Here is a 19,273-nt window from a genome sequence, read left to right as displayed (position 1 = left end):
CTAGCGGTTGCTACCAGGAGCCTTTTGTCCTTGCTTGGAGAAGGGAGCCTTGCTGAGTGGTTCTGAGGGTAGCATCTCAAAGAGAGGTCTTGGACTACATTAAACAGCCATCAGTGGTGTTGAGGACCTTGTCAGGATGTGCAAGACAATAGCTTTCGATGAATTTTGATCCATCACACTTTAAACTTTTCCTCCCAGGTGAGAGGTCAGAAGCACAGGAACTTGGTGTGTCTGTATCAATATACAGGAACAGGGGCTGTACCAGGTTGCTGGAATGTCCTAATATGAAGATCCCCAGTAAAAGGCTATGTAGGGATGGGAACAGAAGAGCAGACATCTCTAACCTGAGTGGTGTATGGCACTGACAGTGCGTAGGCCTCTTGTCTGGTTATGTAATTGTGCATGTGTGCCCGGGTCTGCCAGGCTTTCCTATGAGATGTTTTTCTAAGAGCAGATAATGTACTGCCTTGTTTAGTGCCTTGTACAAAGTAGACATTCAGTGACCATTTGATGAACAGTATATACTTGTCCAGGTACCTGTTGCCTGAATATATGCGTGTGTGTGTGTGTGTGTGTGTGTGTGTGTGTGTGTGTGTGGTGTGCATGTGTGCATTTGGGAGATTTGTCAAGATGTATGGATAAATGTTCCTTGTGCTTTTGCATATGGAATGTGCCAGAGGTGGGTGGAAGGCATGCCTGAGTCTGTAGTAAGGAGCATTGCTATTGGACACACAGATGCTGAGACAGCACCTAAGACTTGTCCGCGTGTTCCCCGGGAATGTCCTCCATGGGGATACTCAGTCTGAGGTTTGCTCCTTGGTTGAGTAGCTCCTCTGTGGATGTGAGTGCATCACTTCAGGGATTTCTCCTCCCTACCCTGTGTGTGGTTGGAAGGCAGCTGAGCCCCCAGGGGAGGACACTTCTGCCTCCTGTCTAACTAGACGGGCAGTGATGGCCTCTTGTCCATCTGGAGAAGCTTGGGCTGAGCGGAGATCCAGAGGTCTTCTTCAGCCTTCTTCTTCTTTTTCTTCTTCTTCTTCCCCTTGTTTCGCTCTGGCTGTTGGCCACTTTTGCCTGCCCGGCTCCAGCAGCAATGGCAACAGATGAAGAGGAGGGTGATAAGCACCAGTAGGGGCAGCCCCAGGAGGATGCCTAGACAGATGCTGTTGAAGAGGCCCTCTTGGTGTTTGGCCGAGATGGTGTCCCAGATGGCGCTAAAGAAGGCGCTGATTTTCTCCATGGTGCTTGGCTAGATGGGACCAGAGGAGCCTCTCAGCTCACCAGCAAGGCCTGGGTGTGACAGGTTGCAGAATTGCCCACTTGTAACTTATTCCTCTACCAGCTTTGGGTTTGGGCATGCCACGGATAGCACCTAAAGAGAGAAAAACAGATAATTTAAGAGATACGCAGTGGGGATGGTCTGTGATTTTTAATAACATCATCGATTTTAGGCTTAGGAAATGGGAGGAAATCAAAGGTTTCCGGAGTTCACTGAAATTGTATTGAGACTCTATAAACAAGATAAACACATGCATGTATTAAGTATTAACTAATTCTTGCTATGTACAACTGTATGGGGCTTAGGATATAAAAATTAATAGCGTATCAGACCTGGCACATAGTAAGTGCTCTGCAATTGTCAGATAAATAAATCAATGTGTGTATTCACAGTGTTCTGGTTAAGGGTCCCTGGACCCTCTACAGGAGCAGTTCTCCACTGCAGCTCACCTGATAGGTGTTGAATACATACTCCCCACAGGACAGCTCCATATCTGACCTTCTATGAACTTGCCATTTTCAACACTAATTAAAGCTTAAGCACAAGATAGAATGTCCAAGTCTTGCTGGCTGTCATAGGGGACTTGGACCTCCCCAGGCTAGGAGGTCATCAGTCCTCATCCTGCCTCACTCCTGCCTTCCTTGCTGTCCCTTCATGCTCTCTTCCCTGCTCCATGTCTCCCCCCTCCTTATACCCCACTCCTGTGCCTCATCGTGCTTTGTGTGGGAAACCAGTTCTCTCTGTTTCTACCTTCCTCTCCCTCATTACCCTTGTCTCTGCTTTCTGTCTCCCAGCCAAAGATTCCCAAGTCTCCTTCCCTGCCTATTCCCTTTCTTTGCAGTGGAAAGAGTTTTGCAGGCTGATCAGTGATGGTGCTTGGAAACAGCGATGAGGTCCCTGGATGTCTCTCTATTCCTGTTCTGAGCTCAGCTTACAGCCGGGACTGTTCTGGTTGCTTGTCCAGAGTGGCCCCTCTTCCTGTGGCACCTTCTCCAACTCTCTACCTATATCTCAGGCCTCAGCCCTCAAGTATAAGGTCTTAGAGGCGCCTTCAGTTCTGGAATCCACAGGTTCTCGGGTGTAAACAAGACTTGGAGGACAAGGATAATTCAAAGAAATTGAAGAGACCTCTTGGCATAAGACATTGCTCAGGAAAATAAAAAAGACATTGCCTGGGCTGTAGACCTTATAAATCATCCTGACCAGCTCTCTCACTTAAAGATGCAGAATCTGAGGCCCATAGTGTTGAGGTGGCATGTTTGAGGACACACAGAGCTGTGATGAACACCCAGACCTCTGAACAATGGGTCCAGCACTCTCCTAAGGCTGCTGGGCGAGCAGAAAAAACTAAGGATGATGACTTTATATTTGTATTTTATTTGCTACTTTTCTAAATCACCTTCATGTAAATTATCTTTTAAGTGAGCAATGGGATGGTGCATTGTGCATGGAGGGAAGCACTGGGGGACCTGGGTCCAGAATCATTTGGAAGTCTGGGCTTTATTGGGTTCTCCTGCACTGGAGCATAAACGTGTGTGTTACACACCTGGGTGGTGTGTTACACGTGGTGTCCCAGCGGTTGTCCTTGGGGGTCTAATTCCTTGGATAACACACTCTGTAAGTGTCCTATGTACCCAGTGCCCATGTATCCATCCAGGCACACCCAGGATCTCCGTCCTGGTCTGCAGGCATGTGGACCTATCCCCTCATAACATTGTTTATACAGTTTATGCAATTGTATAAATTGGTACCTGTGCCATTTGGCCCATGGAGCCTGACATCATGCTGTAAGCTAGCCCTTATTATATGCCAGGCACTGTTCTAGGCACTTTGCACCTATCGACTCATTTAGCCTTCATCACAACCTTATGAAAGAGGTACAGTTATTCCCCCCACCCTACAGCTGAAGAGACGGAGGCACAGGTCACACAGGGAGGGAGTGGCACACCTGGGCTTATGGATTCTGGGAGGTTTGGCCCCTGATCCCCGAGAGGTGAGCCGTTCACAGGTGTTGCTCTGAGCCTCCTATTCTTTCGTGTGGAATTAACCCATTTTTGGCAAGTAGCCCAGAATTTATAGAATCTTACAATCCTTTGCTATCCCTCAGGTTGACTGAAACATTTATGCCTGTCTGTTGCAGAAGAAGACTAACAAAGAGATTTATTTTGCATTGTCAGACACCTCACAAATGCATGAAGATACATACAGTAAAAATCCAGTCCCGCCCAAGGGGAGGTTTATAGAAAGCATATGGCACCTGGACTTAAATTCAACATGCAACAAAGAAGAGCATCCTGAGAAGTTATCTCCTTGCTGGAGGCTTTGCCTGAGCCCCTCTGAGTGTCTGAGCACATCTCGCGCCATGGACCTGCCACACACCAGCAAACATACAGGCTTTTTATAGGGGAAAACCACCCTTGGTCTCCCCATAGCCCCTCAGCGGGGCCACTTTGCTGCTTGTTCCTTCTCACACCACCTGCCTCTCCTCTGGGTTCTCCTTCTCCCTTTGCTATAACCTTTGCTTTGACCTCAGCCTTGCGTGGCCCAGTATTCTTTGGCCCATCCAGAGGGATTTTTCTGCTCTGTTGTTAGGTGCTTTTCTCTAACCTGACCCTACATGTACACTTTCGGGGACCAGATGTTCCTTGCACTGCATTTCTGTGATTCAATTAGACAGCAGCAGACAACACTTGCTGACAAACTTTGCTGTGCCAGGGGTCGTGCTGGTCTCTGTGGGGAGCATATGTGAATCAGAGCCCACTCTTGGGTTCAGCCAGGGAGGGAGAAGAAGGGCATCAAGCCCTTGGAGAATATTAGGGCAGTTTCATAAAAGTAGAGCCACTTGAGAATAGAGCATCTTAAGAGATGAGTAGGATCTTGACAGAAAAACGTGTGAAAAGGATGTTCAAAGATTCCAGGCAGTGAAAATTCTAGAACATCAGCAGGAGAACGAGGGGCCTTCTGGTGAGCCTGGAGCTCAGGGTGGGAGAGGGAAGGACTATAGGCTGTGGTCAAGGTAGAGGGCGCCTTCATAGGGTGTGTTTATTTGGGGGGTTTTATAACAGGAGGATGTTGTGATCAGAGCTGCCCTTCAGGAAAAGATGACAGAATCTGAAAACTTCTGGTAGGTGTTTTAAGAGATGTTTCATCCATTTGGCAAACATTTATTGAGCACCTACTATGTGCCACACACTGTGTTAGGTATTGAGGATTCAGGAATGAACGACAATGATAAGGTTTCTGGTATCATGGAGCCTCGTACATTCCAGGGATCTTATTATCATTGAGGGATCATGCCAGAAGGCAAATAGAAGAAGCCAATTCCAACTTAGGATGCTTAGTTGGATGAAATAAAAGCATGCCTTTGAATTATTTCTTTAGTTCAATGTTCCAGGCCCTCCCACCCATCCCAACCTTTGTCTCAAACTCATCCATCCCATGGCACCTAAAATAGCCTGTGAGTAAACAGATTTCTTTTCAAGCTAAAGCTAAGTCAATGATTCCCCTCTGGATTCCTGAAGGTACTTAATTGCGTCTACTCTCCATATCCAAAGAGAGTATTCATTAGTAGTTGGGAACCCTGTCTGGGGAAAGTTCAATTAAAAGGTATTGTTTATATTTTTTAATCTAAGAATTCTCTTCTAGGCCCCCCACGTTTCTTGCTGAGCGCTGCTCATCTACAGTGTTTCATTAGTATTTATGAGCTTTTCATTATTAGCATTTCCAGGAAACAATCAAATATCTCCTTGGTGGTATGAATTAAAAGTTAGAGCTTCTATGAACGTTTTTGCAAAACGAGCTACACTTTGGGCCTTAGAAATGCTCTCGGGAGACCCCATCCTTTGGTTGGCTCTCAAGCATCACCCACACTGTTTGAAAAACAATTCATCTATTCTTGTGAAACCAACAGTAGGTGCTAACCAACCTTGATTGTGGTTGTGGGGGTGGTTATGAGGAGGGAGAAGAGGGGAAAAGGTCCTTTCAGTTTTCTTGCAAGTGAGCAGTATTCATCTCTATATCCTTCATAGTATCTAGCTGGGAGAGAGTCCTTCATCCATTCATTCTTCCCACAAGCGGCTGTCTGCTTGCATGTGAGGTGTTGATGGAGAACACAGATCCTGGAGCCAGAAGACCTGGGTTTGAGCCCTGGGTCAACTCTTGTGACCTTGGCCAGTTACCAAACTTCAGCTACAAAATGAAGCTAATAAGCTTCCCTTGTAATGAGGTTTTGAAGATTAAGAGCTCAATATGTTTAATGCATTTCGTAAACTGTAAAATACTATAAAACATAATCTATAAAATAGCGAGTGATCTCCCCGTAACAGTGGACTAATTCTAGCCTTGAGCTCTTCTTCCCCATCCCTCACCTGTAGCCCTGTCTTCATGGCCAGAGAACCATGGACACTCCCCCCCCCGCCCCGCCACCATTCAAATGAAAAGGGCTTCACAGGTGACCTCCCCGCTTAGAACTGGTCTGCAGTTCTGTGACTGTAATTCTAGACTCTGGCATCCAGCAACAGGAATGGAAAAGGGTCGCTTGGGGAACATCTGATGGTGTCTGGAGGACTGTTGAGCTCATAAAGTGAGACCTGGGGCGAGCACCTCGCCCTCTGCAGGCCCCAGCTTCCCTCCAGGCTTTGGAACCCCTGGAAGTGTACTGGGATAGCTCCTGCCACAGGGATGTCTGATCCATCCCTGAGAACCAAGAGCTGCTCCAGAGTTGTGTCTAGGCCTGGCCCTCAGCCTGCTGTTGCTTCTGGAGCTCCCCAGGAAGGCGGAAGGGCATTCTACTTTGCACCGGCCTCTTGCAATTTCTGTCTGTTAGGTGAAATAATGCCTGTAAAGCTGAAGAACGCGTCTGTTGGATAGCAAATGCTTTCTAGAAATGTTAATGATAAGGATCATGATGGCGCCCAATTGAAATCCCTGAAACCTTCTCCAGAGTGATTTCCAAATGGTTTAAACCTTTGGCCTTCTGGTAGGGGGTGGGGTGAAGCAGGAGGGTCAGGTTTCTCTCAGAGCCTTAAAAGATTCCTCTGCTGCAGCTGCAGACTTCTGGGTATGTGTGGGGGGCCACCTCATAATTGTAACTTGGGGGCAAAGACCTTCCCTTCTTGTGTTGTGGTCATCACTGTGCTTGCTTTATCTCCTCACCCAAAGATCTCAGGTGATGGCAGGATGGCCTTCTGGCCAGGGAAGGGAGTCACCAAGTGTGTCACCAAGGGATTAAAGGATGCGTTCCCGACTTACACTCCTGGAGACCCTGATTCAGTAGGTCTGGGGTATGCCCAGGAATTTATGTTTATAACAAACAACCCAAGTGTTTCTGGACAATTATCAGGTTCAAAAACTGCTGAATGAGCAGGTTGAGCTGATGACCCTTTTCTTTAAGCTCAGAAGCCATGTGCTGAGTGAGAGGATGGATGGATCATGGGCGAGGAGAGGTGGGAAAGAGGTTTATTTTTATACACAGCAGCACCAGGGCCTGCTGCAGGGAGCCTCCTTGGGTGTTACTTCTTGCTCTTGTGTAGTCAGGGCATCTGGGCCAGAGCTACTCTCGTGGAGGTCACAGTTCAATGCAATAAACATTCACGGAACACCCACTATGTGTCTGGGCCTGTGCATTCAGATCCTGAGCTCCTCCCTGTCTAGTAAGGAGCAGAGACAAAAATAGCAGAAGCAGGGCTTCCCTGGTGGTGCAGTGGTTGAGAGTCTGCCTGCCGATGCAGGGGACGCGGGTTTGTGCCCCGGTCCGGGAAGATCCCACGTGCCGCAGAGCGGCTGGGCCCGTGAGCCATGGCCGCTGAGCCTGCGCGTCCGGAGCCTGTGCTCCGCAACGGGAGAGGCCACAACAGTGAGAGGCCCGCGTACCGCAAAAAAAAAAAAAAAAATAGCAGAAGCACAGTGTGATCAAGCGTCCTGTGGTCAAACTCTGTGTAAAGGGCATGGGAGTGGCGCAGGGGAAGGAGTAAGCAAGCTGGTCTGGAGGGGATTAAGAGGTGAAAAGGAAATGACAATCAGGACAGAGTCTGCTCAGTCATTCCTTCAGGGACTACTTATGCGGCACCTAGTACACGCTGGGAACTGTGTTGGGTCCTGGGTATCCAGGAGCAGGCAGGCTCAATCCTTGTCCCTTTTTTGCGCAAAGTCTGGTGTGGGAAGCAAACACTCATCAAAGAACCCCGCAGACCGGTGTGTAAGTATATAGTTGCTATGAAGGAGAAGCCCGGGATGCTGTGAAAGTGAGTGATACCCATCAGGGAAGCCAGGGCAGGATCTGGGTGGGGATGGCTTCACTAAGATATGAATGACAAAAGCAGCACACATGTGGTCAGGGCATCTGAAAACTCTTGAGGACATAGACTAAACTTATCTAAAGCACTTTCAAGTAATATGTGTGATGTGTTTTCTTTCAACTCTCCAATACCTTCTCAGATGAAGCGCCTCTAAATTTAAAGCAGTGAGTTCAATTGTTAATACATGATGAATTGTCCCCCCACCCCAAAGTCTGGAAACACAGGAAATAATGTGTTCATTGTGTTTTTTTCAGAGGAACAATTGGACCTGTTGCTTCTCCTGCAAAGGACCTGAAAGGACAGTGTGGCTGGACGCAGCAGCAGTGAGTAGGGGTGACAGTGGGGTGACGTGAAGCCCTCGAGGCAGGTGGCCCTACACCTTCAGGGCCTGCTAAGCCATGTCAATGGCTGGTGTGTACTGTAAGGGCCATGGGATTTCAAGCAAGGAGGGGACAGAATAGATCTGTGTTTCATAAAGAACACTGTCACTGGGGTGAGAGAGAACAGATTGGCAAGGGCAGGAGGGGGAGGAGACGACTGCAGTTGTTCAGGGAAAATGGCACTGGGACCAGGGTGAGGGTGGTGGCGTTGGGTGGGATAAGTGCCTGACTTGGGTGTTCTCCAGCGGATGCGGTGAGAGAACTGTCAGGCGGAGGGACATGAGGACTGTCTCTGGGCTGTGCTCTGCTCTTCTTCTTCTAGCCCTAATCTCCTCTCTGGTGTCTCCAACTCTGGTATATTCCTAAAATAGGAATCCCATCCAACAGGCTCTACCTGACTCTCGCCATCATCTCCTGAGGGTTTAAAACCTCTTTTTCAGCCCCAGGCCTCTCCACTCTGCCTGCCCAAACCTTGTCCCAGCTCCCAAAACTACCCTGCAGTCCTTGCAAAATCCCTGTGGTTACAATATCACACACTTCAGAAACCAAGGCTCTCTGGCAGCTAGGGCGCGGGTGGAACCTCAGTCAGCAGTTAGTAACTCTGCTGCTCTGGATATATATTTTCTTGATGTTTCTCACCTTGCTAACCTGGCACGCTTAGATGCCCTCTAATAGATGTAAGTACTGCTTTGTACAAAAATTGTCAGATTACAGAAAATAATCTGCTAGTGGAATATTATGCTTATAACTTAAAACCTAACTTAAAAAGGCATGATGAAATGGATGTCTGTATTTCCCCCAATTTAATTAATTGCTTCAAGTAACTAGTCCAAATACAAAATTGGATCCTCTTTTTTTCCCCCCAGAGTATGCGTACGTGGTGTGGAACTAGATATTGAGGATTAGAAGAAAATAGGTAGTATTTTCCCTCAGAATCAATGTTGTAATTATGGTTGCAATTTTGAACAAAAGCACAAATAGGTCATCAGTACAGAAACGATTAAGGTACCATGGTTATTAAAAATAATAAGATGATGCTTTGTCATGTAGACATTCTGAATTGGAAGAATCCAGAGGTGGGTCCTCTGGTTGGGTTCCCTCACTTTATTGATAAGGAATCTGGGACCAAAAGAAGCTGTGACTTGCTGGAGGTCACACAGTTGACAACTGGTGGATTCAGGGCCAGAACCAATGTCTTCTGACTCCCAGCACCCCTCCTGCCAGGTTTCCCCTACAGAAGTCCGCACAGGTAACTACTGAGGCAGCACTAGGCAAGATGCCCACCACGTCCTCATCCTGGGCTCAGGCTAGTGTATGCCTCTCAGCCCCCTGACACCTCTGGAGCTGTGTGACTGAGTTCTGGCCAAAGGAGCATGGGCCTGGCTCCTGAAATCTCCCCCAAGGGTCTCCACATTCTCTCTCTGCTTGCTCACTGGCTGGCCAGATGCAAAGGGCCCAGGGGAGGACTCCAGGGCCCCTGGGACAGCAGAGATGGAAGATGTTCCTGAATGATTGCTAGCAGAGCACCTCGCTGACCACAGTGAACAGTGGAATGAATGAGAAAGAAACCTTTGTTGGGGGAAGCCACTGAGATTTAAGGATTATTCGCTATAGCAATTAGCCCATCCTACCTCATACAAGTGACAAAAAGCTAACGTTGGCAATGATTATAACAAATATGTGATACATTTAACAACTCTTCTGTGGTGCAGCTTTGACCCAAGAGGGGTTTAGCTAAGTGCTTCAGAGTGCCGGTTCCGGGACCAAATATCCTGGGTTCGAATCCTGATCCGGCTACTCACTAAGTCTATCACGTTGGGCAGGTTACTTAACCCAGGGGCTCACTTTCCTCATTCGTAAAATGGAGCTGATAATAGTAGGCTGTTGTGAAGACTAAATGAGTCAGTAGATGTAGAGCCTCTTGGAGCCACGCCTGGCCATAGATGTGTGCCCTTATTATTTGACCCCAAAGGAATAGGCTGGCCAAAGAAACACCCTCGACTTCTTAGCTAATGATGATTTTGTTTGCCTTTTCAGAATCTGGGATGGTTCTGGAGTCATGACTGATTCTTCAGGTCTCCTTTAAAAGGCATTTATTTTCTCCCTTCTCTATAGTTTTCCTGTAGTAAGGAGACTCTTACTGCACTCATCATTCTTTTTCAAAGCAACCCTTTCAGAATTAAAACATGTACAGGCATCACTCAGAAGCAGCAGTATGAGGGTGTGGATACAGCCTTTCCACCCCCCGTGGATCTCATATCACTGGGCAGAGTGGGACATGAGCCTCCATCCTTCCCCCACACCAAACTGTCTTTTTGTTCCTTCCCTCTCTCCCTTCTTTCCTTCTGCCAATGCATTTAATGAGCTCCTAGTATGTGTCAGTTCCTTCCCAGGCACTGCATATATAGTCAGGAATGATGCAGATATGGTAAAGCTACTTACTTCCCGCAGGGAGAAGGCAGATAGTAAACAGGTGCACAAACAAAGAAGCCAAGATATGCTGTTGGTGCTAGAAAGCAAACAGTCCGCATGGCCTCTGAGGAGGTGACTTTGACCTGAGGTTGGAGGGATGACAAGGGTCCAGTTGTGCGCAGGTGGCAGGAACAGCAGGGTGAAGGCCCGGAATGGGAAAGAGCTTGGCGTAATCTAGGAGAGAGCTGGAGCCCGAGAGCGCCGGAGGTGAAGCAGGGTTCAAGCCAGGCAGCTCTGGTGGTATGAGTATAGAGGGCAGAGGGTGGAGAAGCAGAGAAAGGACCCCGAGGAGCACAGGCACCCTCCTCTCCACCCTCGTTGTTATCGCATTTGTCCAAGCCCTCAGACTGCTCTCTAGTTTTCCTTCCTTCAGTTCATCTTGTAAAATCCAAATGGGGTCATGCTCCCCCTGCCCAGCCTGTCTTTGGCTCTTCGTCACTTGCATGATCATCGCAACTCCTTAGCAAGGGGGACAAATCGCTTGTGAGCTGTTGGTCTCTGCTCTCACCCTAGCCTCGTCTCCCACCACCACCCTTGTTGCCACATTTCTTCAAATTCTCCCGAGCCTCCTGCTGTCTCACACTGCCATTCTTTGGCACGTGCTGTTCCACCTGCCTGGAATGTCTTCTCACCTCTTCCCTTGGTCCGTTCACAGGGAAACTCCTTGTCCTTCCAGCCTCCTCTGGGAGGTCTTCTGTGACTGTCAGTCCTCTGCCTGCAGACCTCCCTGAATCCATTTCTTTCTCTTCTGAGCTCTCATGGAGCCAATAACCTACCGTCACAGCCCTTGTTGACTACATTGTAATTATTTGTTTTCTTTGAAAAATTAAAAGAATACAGAAAAGCACAAAGAATCATATATATATATATCTCATATATATATATATATATATGATATATTTATATGTTAAAATCCTAACCCCTATCTCAAAACATGACCTTAGTTGGACACAGCATTTTTGCAGATGTAATTAGGTAAGATGAGGTCATACTGGAGTAAAGTGGGTCCATAATCCAATATGGCTGGTTTCCTTATGAAAAGGGGAAATCTGGACATAGAGGTAGACTTGCACAGAGGGAAGGCAATGAAGGGGCATTTAGAGAAGATGGCCGTTGACAAGCCAAGGAGAGCGGCCTGGAACAGATCCTTCCTTCACGGCTTTCAGAAGGAAAGCTGTTGGTTCAGAAGGAACCAACCCTGCCAACACCTTGATTTCAGATTTCTAGCCTCCAGAGCTGTGAGGCAATACATTCCTGTTGTTTAAGCCACCCAGCCTGCGGTACTTTGTCACGGTAGCCCCAGGAGACTCATGTACCCCTCTTGCTTCACACCACTCCCACCCCTCAGCTGGTCTCATCCTTTCTATCTCCAGAATATATCCCGCATCTATCCACTTCTGTCCATTTCATGGCTAGGTCACCATCACCCCTCACCTGGATTACTGCACAGCTTCCTAACCAGGCTCTCTGATTCTACTCTTCCCTCTTTATAGCGTCTTCTCCCCACACGAGCCCCCCCTCCCCACCCCGCCAGCTTCCCAATGCCTGGAAAGTATTGAATAAAAATACCCGACAAGTGCTTCCATCAGCTGGCTCTGCCTCCATCTCTAATCTCATCCTGTAACCCCTTCTCACTCGCTGTGCCCTGGACACACCTACTTCAGAGCTGCCCACCCCTCAGGACCTTGTTTGTCCCTCTGGTACATTTTCTCTCAGATCTTGGCGTGGCCGACTGCTTCCTAACATGCAGAGTTCCACACAAAGGCATTTCCACTCACTTGTAACCACAGATGTTACCTCAACACGAAGCCTTTCTTAACCAAGTCATCTAAGAAGCCTAGCCCCCATCAACCTCTAGCACACCATCCTGTCTTATGGCCTTGGTAGTTCTTCCCACTCTAAAGTTTCGGAGTCACACGTGATGCTCTTGTCACTGTAGTGTGTGCATTTATGGACTCTTCCTGCTCTGGAAAATAAGTTCAGTGAGAACTGGGCCCTTGCCTATCTTATTCTGTGTAGATACTCAGAGTCGGGAATGTCCCTGAATGAATGAATGAAGTCATGCTGGTTAACCCAAGGGTCCTAAAAGAAAAGAGATCTTGAAAAAAAATGTAAATTAGTCAACCGAGGTCATTGGAGAGAGAGCAGGGGCAATGAAAGGCATAGAAAAGAGGCCATCAGTCACATCTGTGGCCAGACTTTGATGACAATTATCCACCATTTAGCCCACCATCCAGACGGATCTTCCAGCCAAGTAACTCATTTAAGGAGGAAATAATGATCAAGAAACTCCCATATCACTGAAAGCAGAAGGGAGTGGGGAGTGTGCTTTATCAACTCCTAAATAATCATCTACCTTCCTTTTGCGCAGTTACAGAGAGCTCATTGTGGCTGGGACTTTCTGATAACAAGGGATCCTTTCCTAATTACTATATGCTCTATTTCAGGTTCAGCAGAAAGAAAATTAAAAAGCTCCATTTCACTCCAGGTTCGAATGAGTCAATCTTTCAATCAATCAAGTATTAATTAAGCTATGCTAGGAAATACAGAGGAGGAAAACGACACCTTCTCTCTACTCAAAGATGAATGTGGGGAAAATAATTAGAGAATAATTTAAGAACAATTAAAGGAGTTTAAAAGGGTTTTCATCCAGGCTTTCTTTGACTTTCTGTTATGGATGGCCTAACATGTCTAGACACTTTATTCTCCTTTACTCTTTCTCCTGCCCTCTTCCCTCTCTCTTCTCCATTCTCTTGCCTAATTACATTGTCTCCAAAGGGTCCATGTCATAGACTCTGACAATAATTAGTCGCTTTCAGTCACTCTCAGGATTAAACACTAAAAATCGTGTCTCTCCGATACTCTGAAAATTCCAGCTGTGCTAAATGTGATCTAATGCAATACCCCCAGCCTGTTAGCAAGTTACAGACTTCCTCATGTTTATGTCTCTAGATCATCATGATAACTTCCTGATTTTTCTCCTAAACCAGAAAACATGAACCAAGAGTTTTGCCTCCTTGGGGATATATGTATACATATAGCTGATTCACTTTGTTATAAAGCAGAAACTAACACACCATTGTAAAGCAATTATACTCCATTAAAGATGTTAAAAAATGATATAGTAAGATGAAAACAAAATAAAACAAAGTTAACTCTCAAAAAAAAAAAAAAAAGAATTTTGCCTCCTTCGCTAACACTGGCGTGGAGTCTGGGCAACATCCACTTAAGCACCTTGAGTTTAGTTTTCTCTTCTGTAAACAGAGATATGAGCACCCTTCTCTGAGGGCGAGGTGTTTTTTCCACTGTGCTACATCATTTTATTCTTTCTCCCCAGAACAGTGTCTGGCAGAAAGTGGGCTGGCAATAAGTATTTGTTGAATGGATGAATGAATGAATGAGTGCGTGAGTGAGTGAATGACGCGTGTAAAGACAATGTGTGTAAAGTGTGTAGGCTAAGTACACTTTACACAGTGGGGGCCTTAAAATTGCCTTGAAAACCATATAACACCCTATTTGTTATTATGCTACTCATATTGTGTGAAAGACAAAAGCATCCATTCATTACAGAATTCATAAGCAGAGTCTGATCAACTTTTCTGTGAATCGGTGGGAGTGAGTCAGCCAATCCTAGGAATCAGGGCAGACTCATTTGCCTTCCCCCTGCTTTCTTGCTAATTTTATTTCCATTCATTCTCAGCTGCTGCCTCTCTTTCAGCCCTCCTGACCTCCAGGATCTAGTTTCTTAGGGATGCCTTGTTCTGTCCATCACTATCAACTTTCTTCTCTTCATTTCAGCTAGAATGCTCACTTGTTTTCCTTTGACTGGCCTCTTTTGACATAGATACCTCAGGAGGCCAAAGCCTCAAAAACAGAGGCTTGGCATAATATCTTATCACCTTTCACAGGAACAGGGAATGATCTGTTGAATCCAAAAGCCACCATTTGTTGTGTTCTTACTAAGTGCGCAACTCTGCATGTGTAATCAAGGCTCTACAGACATTGCCTCCTTCAGCAATTCAGGAGGCGGGTCTTTTAATCCCCATTATACAGATGAGGAAACCAAGCCTATCAGAGACTAGGTAATTTGCCCAAGGCCATAGAGCTACTAAAGTGCAAAAGACCCTGCTGTAACTGCTATGCTCTAGAGCTGCCATTCTCTGGACAGACGCTGAGGACTTCTCTCTTCTAGGACGGAGGGGTATTCACCAATCATTCATCTGTCAAGCATTTGATAGCCTGCCACGTGTGCCACACCCTATGGATATACTCTTGATGGACTAAAACACCTTCTGTGACCTCAAGGAGCTCACATTTTAATAGGACCAAAAATACAAGAAGAGAAGGGCAATATGTCACGTATGACACTGGGTGCTGGGGACCCAAAGGCATAAAACTCCTTAGGGTACTCACTGGCAGCCCAGGAGCTATATCCAACCCATAGGCACTTCTATTTTCCCTTTTTTTTTTCTCCTCTGATTTCATATAAAATTCTCAATCTTTAGCGAGTCCTAAAATTTGGTCACACTAACCTCCCACATAGCTATAATCTGCTGGAGCTTTAGAAGGACCGATGTTCCCCCAACCTGTACCCCAGTCCCCACCCTGCCGGCTTCACCCAGTCCTGACACCTACCTGGTCCCTGGAGGCATATTAAGCCTGTAGCCCCTGGACCACACCCTCCCTCCAGAATAGGGAGGACATTACCTATTCTTTGTGCTGTCATCCATGAAGGGGAGAACCACGCAGGGGGCTTGAAAAAGAGATGAGGACAAAAGACAAAAGGCAAGCCTTACTTTCCAGTTGTCACCTCCGGTTTAATGGATTGATCCTGGTCTCTGGCTAATTAGATAAATAATAAGGATGAGGGATGTTTGCAAGAGGAATTAATGCATATCATAATGTCCCAAGCAGAATACAAAAGGCTGGCAGAGGGGTGCAGTGGAAAGAATATTAAGAGGACCCAGTTCTAGTCCCGGTTCAGTTGTCCTCCAAGCCTCTGACCTTGGGCAAATCAGTTAAGCTTCCTGAGCCCTTTTCTCATTTGAGAAGTGAGGCTATTAGCCATCTCAGTTATCTCTCAAGATTGTTGTGAAGAACAGACAAGACCTGTGAGAAAACATCGAGAAGGGAAAATTGCAATCTAAATGCAAGCAGTGGCATATTAGAGGATCGTGTTAAAGCTGAATTACAGCTAAAATTAGAACGCTGACTTCTCTTACCGATGCAGCCCTCTGCCCTAAACCTTCTCCTCTGACCCACTGCCACCATCCCCACCTCCACCCGCCCCAGGTCCTTTATGAATCATAGTCATTAAGGGCTACATTTTCAATTTGGAAAGTTTGCAGGCACACACTCTGACACCACTCAGGCTTGTGTTTGCCGTCTGTATATATCCAGTCTGACCACATCCTGGTATTAGTGCTAATAAAACCTGTAGTCATGGTTACAGCGACATACCTGGGTTATACTGTTCTTATTTTCACTCTTCGAAACTATTTGGTAAAAGATTTTGGAGCCAGTTTTCATAGGTGTGGTAAAGCACTGAGGCAAGTTTTACTTTTGGAAAGTGTGAGTTGAGGCTCTGAGGTCATCTTCGAGTTAGAAGCAGTTGGGGAGGGATGGTGCCTTCTCTGGTCCCCAAATAAAGGGGACAGTTCGTGGCTGACTCCAATAATTGATGTTTAAGTCTTCCAATGTCATATCTGCTTAGAAGGAAGGTGTGTTTTTTAAAAAAGCAAGAAGATGACCAAGCACTTGTGTGATTCAGGGCCTCCCACAGGTGGTAATTAAAAAATAGACTCAATTTAAAGGTGTATCATTCTCTTTAATATTAGAGAAGAGAACTGAGAATTTGGCAAACTTTGCAGTGATAACCGAATGACTGACTTATTTTCCTCAGTGGTGGCAGGGGAGAGGTTTATGGGCTGGAATAGTTGAAAACCAATGGGGTGGCAAAAATATACAATTATGCAACTCAAAAGCAATACAGATACAGTTTTATTTTCCTTTCCATTTCCTCCCTTCATTTAATGTTAACAAAGGCTCAGGGCAATTAAACGCCGAAAGCTACCTTACTGCAATATTAAGGCTTAAAATATAAAGGCCAAATCATGGAGTGAGCAAAAATATTCTCATTCCAATCATAACTCACCCCTGCGGAATGCACAGTGTGGAATATTTCAGGTTCATGAGACTTCGGGTCACAGGCTCCATCCAGAGGGCGGGTAGCACAGAGTTGATGTTGCTGGAGAATGAACCTCCACTTTCTGTGTGTATGCGTTTACATCTGTATCCCTAACGTTGCATGTAGATGTTTTTTTTTACAGTTTTGATAAATAACTGTTGGTGAATGCAGAGGACATATATGAGTGTGCTAAAATATTTATCGAGCCCCCACTCAGGCAAGTAGCACCCCCTTTTTGCCTCAGTACCCTATTTCTTTTTTTGCGGTACGCGGGCCTCTCACTGCTGTGGCCTCTCCCGTCGCGGAGCACAGGCTCCGGACGCGCAGGCTCAGCGGCCATGGCTCACGGGCCCAGCCGCTCCGCGGCATGTGGGATCTTCCCGGACCGGGGCACGAACCCGCGTCCCCTGCATCGGCAGACGGACTCTCAACCACTGCGCCACCAGGGAAGCCCCAGTACCCTATTTCTTTGATACAGATGATACTTGCTCAGTCTCATCAAATGCAGCTTTAGGTGCTTCTGTGCAAATAGACTGTTACCTGTAAGACCCTGTTCTAGAGAAATTCTGCAACTGCCACTGGCTTCACCTCATCCCTGATGCCCTCAACTTGCCTGCCTTTGCCCCCAAATATCTCATCTTCCTCTCCACCCCTGAAATGACCTTCCCAAAGGAGGCTGCAGGTATTGCCCATGAGTGATTTGGGAGTATGGATGGAAGAAACTGCTGGAGACTGTGGGCTAGGGGAACTCCCCATAGATAGCAAAGTGTACGCACGCGTACACACACACACACACACACACACACGCGCGCGCTCTTCCCTCAGCCCCACCCCATCACTCCTCCCCATCTACCACCCCTGCTCCATTCTTGCCTGGAGGCCTCAAAGCTTTATGAAAGACTCTCTGGAAAGCACATGGGGCCACTGGGAGGTGGGGGGATGGTGGGAAAGGCCAGGGAATTCTGATCTTGTCTCCCAGCTCTCTACCTGTGGCCTCAGGTCTGGACCACCTGCAGGCTCTGTACCAGCCTTAAGTTTTATCTTTCCTTAGCATCCCAGAATGTGTGTGTGTGTGTACATACATATATATGTATATATGTATACACACACACACACACACACACACACACACACACATTGTTATCAGACCAACCCTCAAAGTATCAGGGTCTTGAAGAAATAGGACATTGGGTGGGAACACTTTGATAGAGCAAAACGGTCAGGATGTATGGTCCTGCCCCTGCTCGGTGGAAGGCAGGAGAGAGTCCTGGAGATGGGAGTTGGCTTGGAGCAGCCAGAGAAGGGGCTTGGAGTGCCCTGAGAGGGGCAGGCAGCTCTGCTTCTCAGTGGACAGCCTATGGAGCTCCAGGCCTCCAGTTCTGGCTTTGACATTTATCTGGTTTTATTTGTTTACACACTTGTAGATTTTCATGAGCTGAATTCTTGGCTAAAATATAGCCTGGAGTGCAGGGGAAGTTCATAGTGGTGTGAGAAGCCAGTTCAAATTCTCACCAGTGACTTACTCAGTATGCGTCCTCGGGAAGGTCATTCAGTTGCTTTGGGCCTCAGCTTCTTCATCTCCAAAATGGGGGAAATCTGGGAAGAGACACAAGAAAATGACAGATAGCATTCTTGCCTCTACCGAAGGGCATCAGGGGCAGGGCTGGGAGGGGCTTGGCTTTCCTCTCAGTCCTTTGGTACAGTTCTGAAGGTCTGACTGTATGCAGGTACTTTCCAAAGTCAACAACCAACTGGAAGTGAGTACCTGCCTGGCAGGGAGGGTCCTTGTGTCAAAGCAACAGTGCCTGGGAATGTGCTCCTAGGCTGTCAGGAACTGTACGAAACTGAGAGTCATAACGGGTATTATACCAGGTGGATGTAGGGACATGGCAACAAACAACACTCCTCAGTTCTGCCAGGTAGTCACAGTGGCCTGAAATGCTTAGAAAATTGGCTCCCACACTGGGAGGTCTTTCTACCTCCAACCCAGAATGGATGGATGGACCCCACCCTTACCCCACCCCAACCTTCGAGGTTCTTGCACCTGGCTCTGCAGCGGTTCTGGGCAACCTGCATCTTCCATGTGCCCAAATGACTCCAGATTTCCAAGGGCTAGCCCAGCATGTCAACCCTGCCAGGCAAGTTCTGATGAGCACATTCCATCCTTTGCCAGGAGGCAGTGGGGCCATGCTGCTTGGTGTGAACAGAGGGGCAGAGCCTGCATGAGTGGCTGCCCTCTGATGGACCCCCGGGGGCAGGGGTGGGGACATTTGTATAGAACACGTGAGAGCCTCCCTTAGGTTGTTTACTGGGTCACTATAATAAAAATAATGCTGCAAGCATACTGTTCTTTATACACGAAGAGGCTAATAGTACTAATAGCAATGATGTGCATCAATGAAATATGCCATTCCGATTATTTTTCCAGTAGTTGCTTATAGATTTCACTTCAAGAAATGTTAGTTAATAACTATCTGCTGTGTGATCAACATGGTGCTGAGGGAAACAAAGAAGGTTATGATCTGGTTCCCATCCTAGGAGAGTTTCTTAATGAAACTTAGAACACAGTAAGTCCTGACAGGTGACAGTGCAGGTCCCCGAATCTCCAAGCCTCAGGTTCCCCATCTCAGATGGGAAGATAATAATCCCACGGACTCCA

At 47.0% G+C, this 19,273-nt stretch overlaps 1 protein-coding gene across 1 annotated transcript in view; it reads right to left on the bottom strand.

Moving 5' to 3' along the window:
• Positions 1 to 445: 445 nt before the first annotated feature.
• The window catches only part of KIAA0040 (KIAA0040 ortholog), a 32,884-nt gene continuing 14,056 nt past the window's right edge, over positions 446 to 19,273 (bottom strand). The window contains exons 2-3 of the mRNA XM_030875408.3: positions 18,138 to 18,210; positions 446 to 1,372 (exon numbers count right to left, since the gene is read on the bottom strand). Of these exons, the coding sequence (XP_030731268.1) occupies positions 938 to 1,240 (303 nt within the window). The 5' untranslated portion in view covers positions 1,241 to 1,372; positions 18,138 to 18,210 and the 3' untranslated portion in view covers positions 446 to 937. The remainder of the gene's footprint in view (positions 1,373 to 18,137; positions 18,211 to 19,273) is intronic.

This window comes from Globicephala melas, chromosome 1, assembly GCF_963455315.2.
Source record: "Globicephala melas chromosome 1, mGloMel1.2, whole genome shotgun sequence".
NCBI classification, from domain to species: Eukaryota; Metazoa; Chordata; class Mammalia; order Artiodactyla; family Delphinidae; genus Globicephala; species Globicephala melas.
Note: the sequence above shows the minus strand (reverse complement) of the source record. Positions and strands in the feature narration are given on the sequence as shown.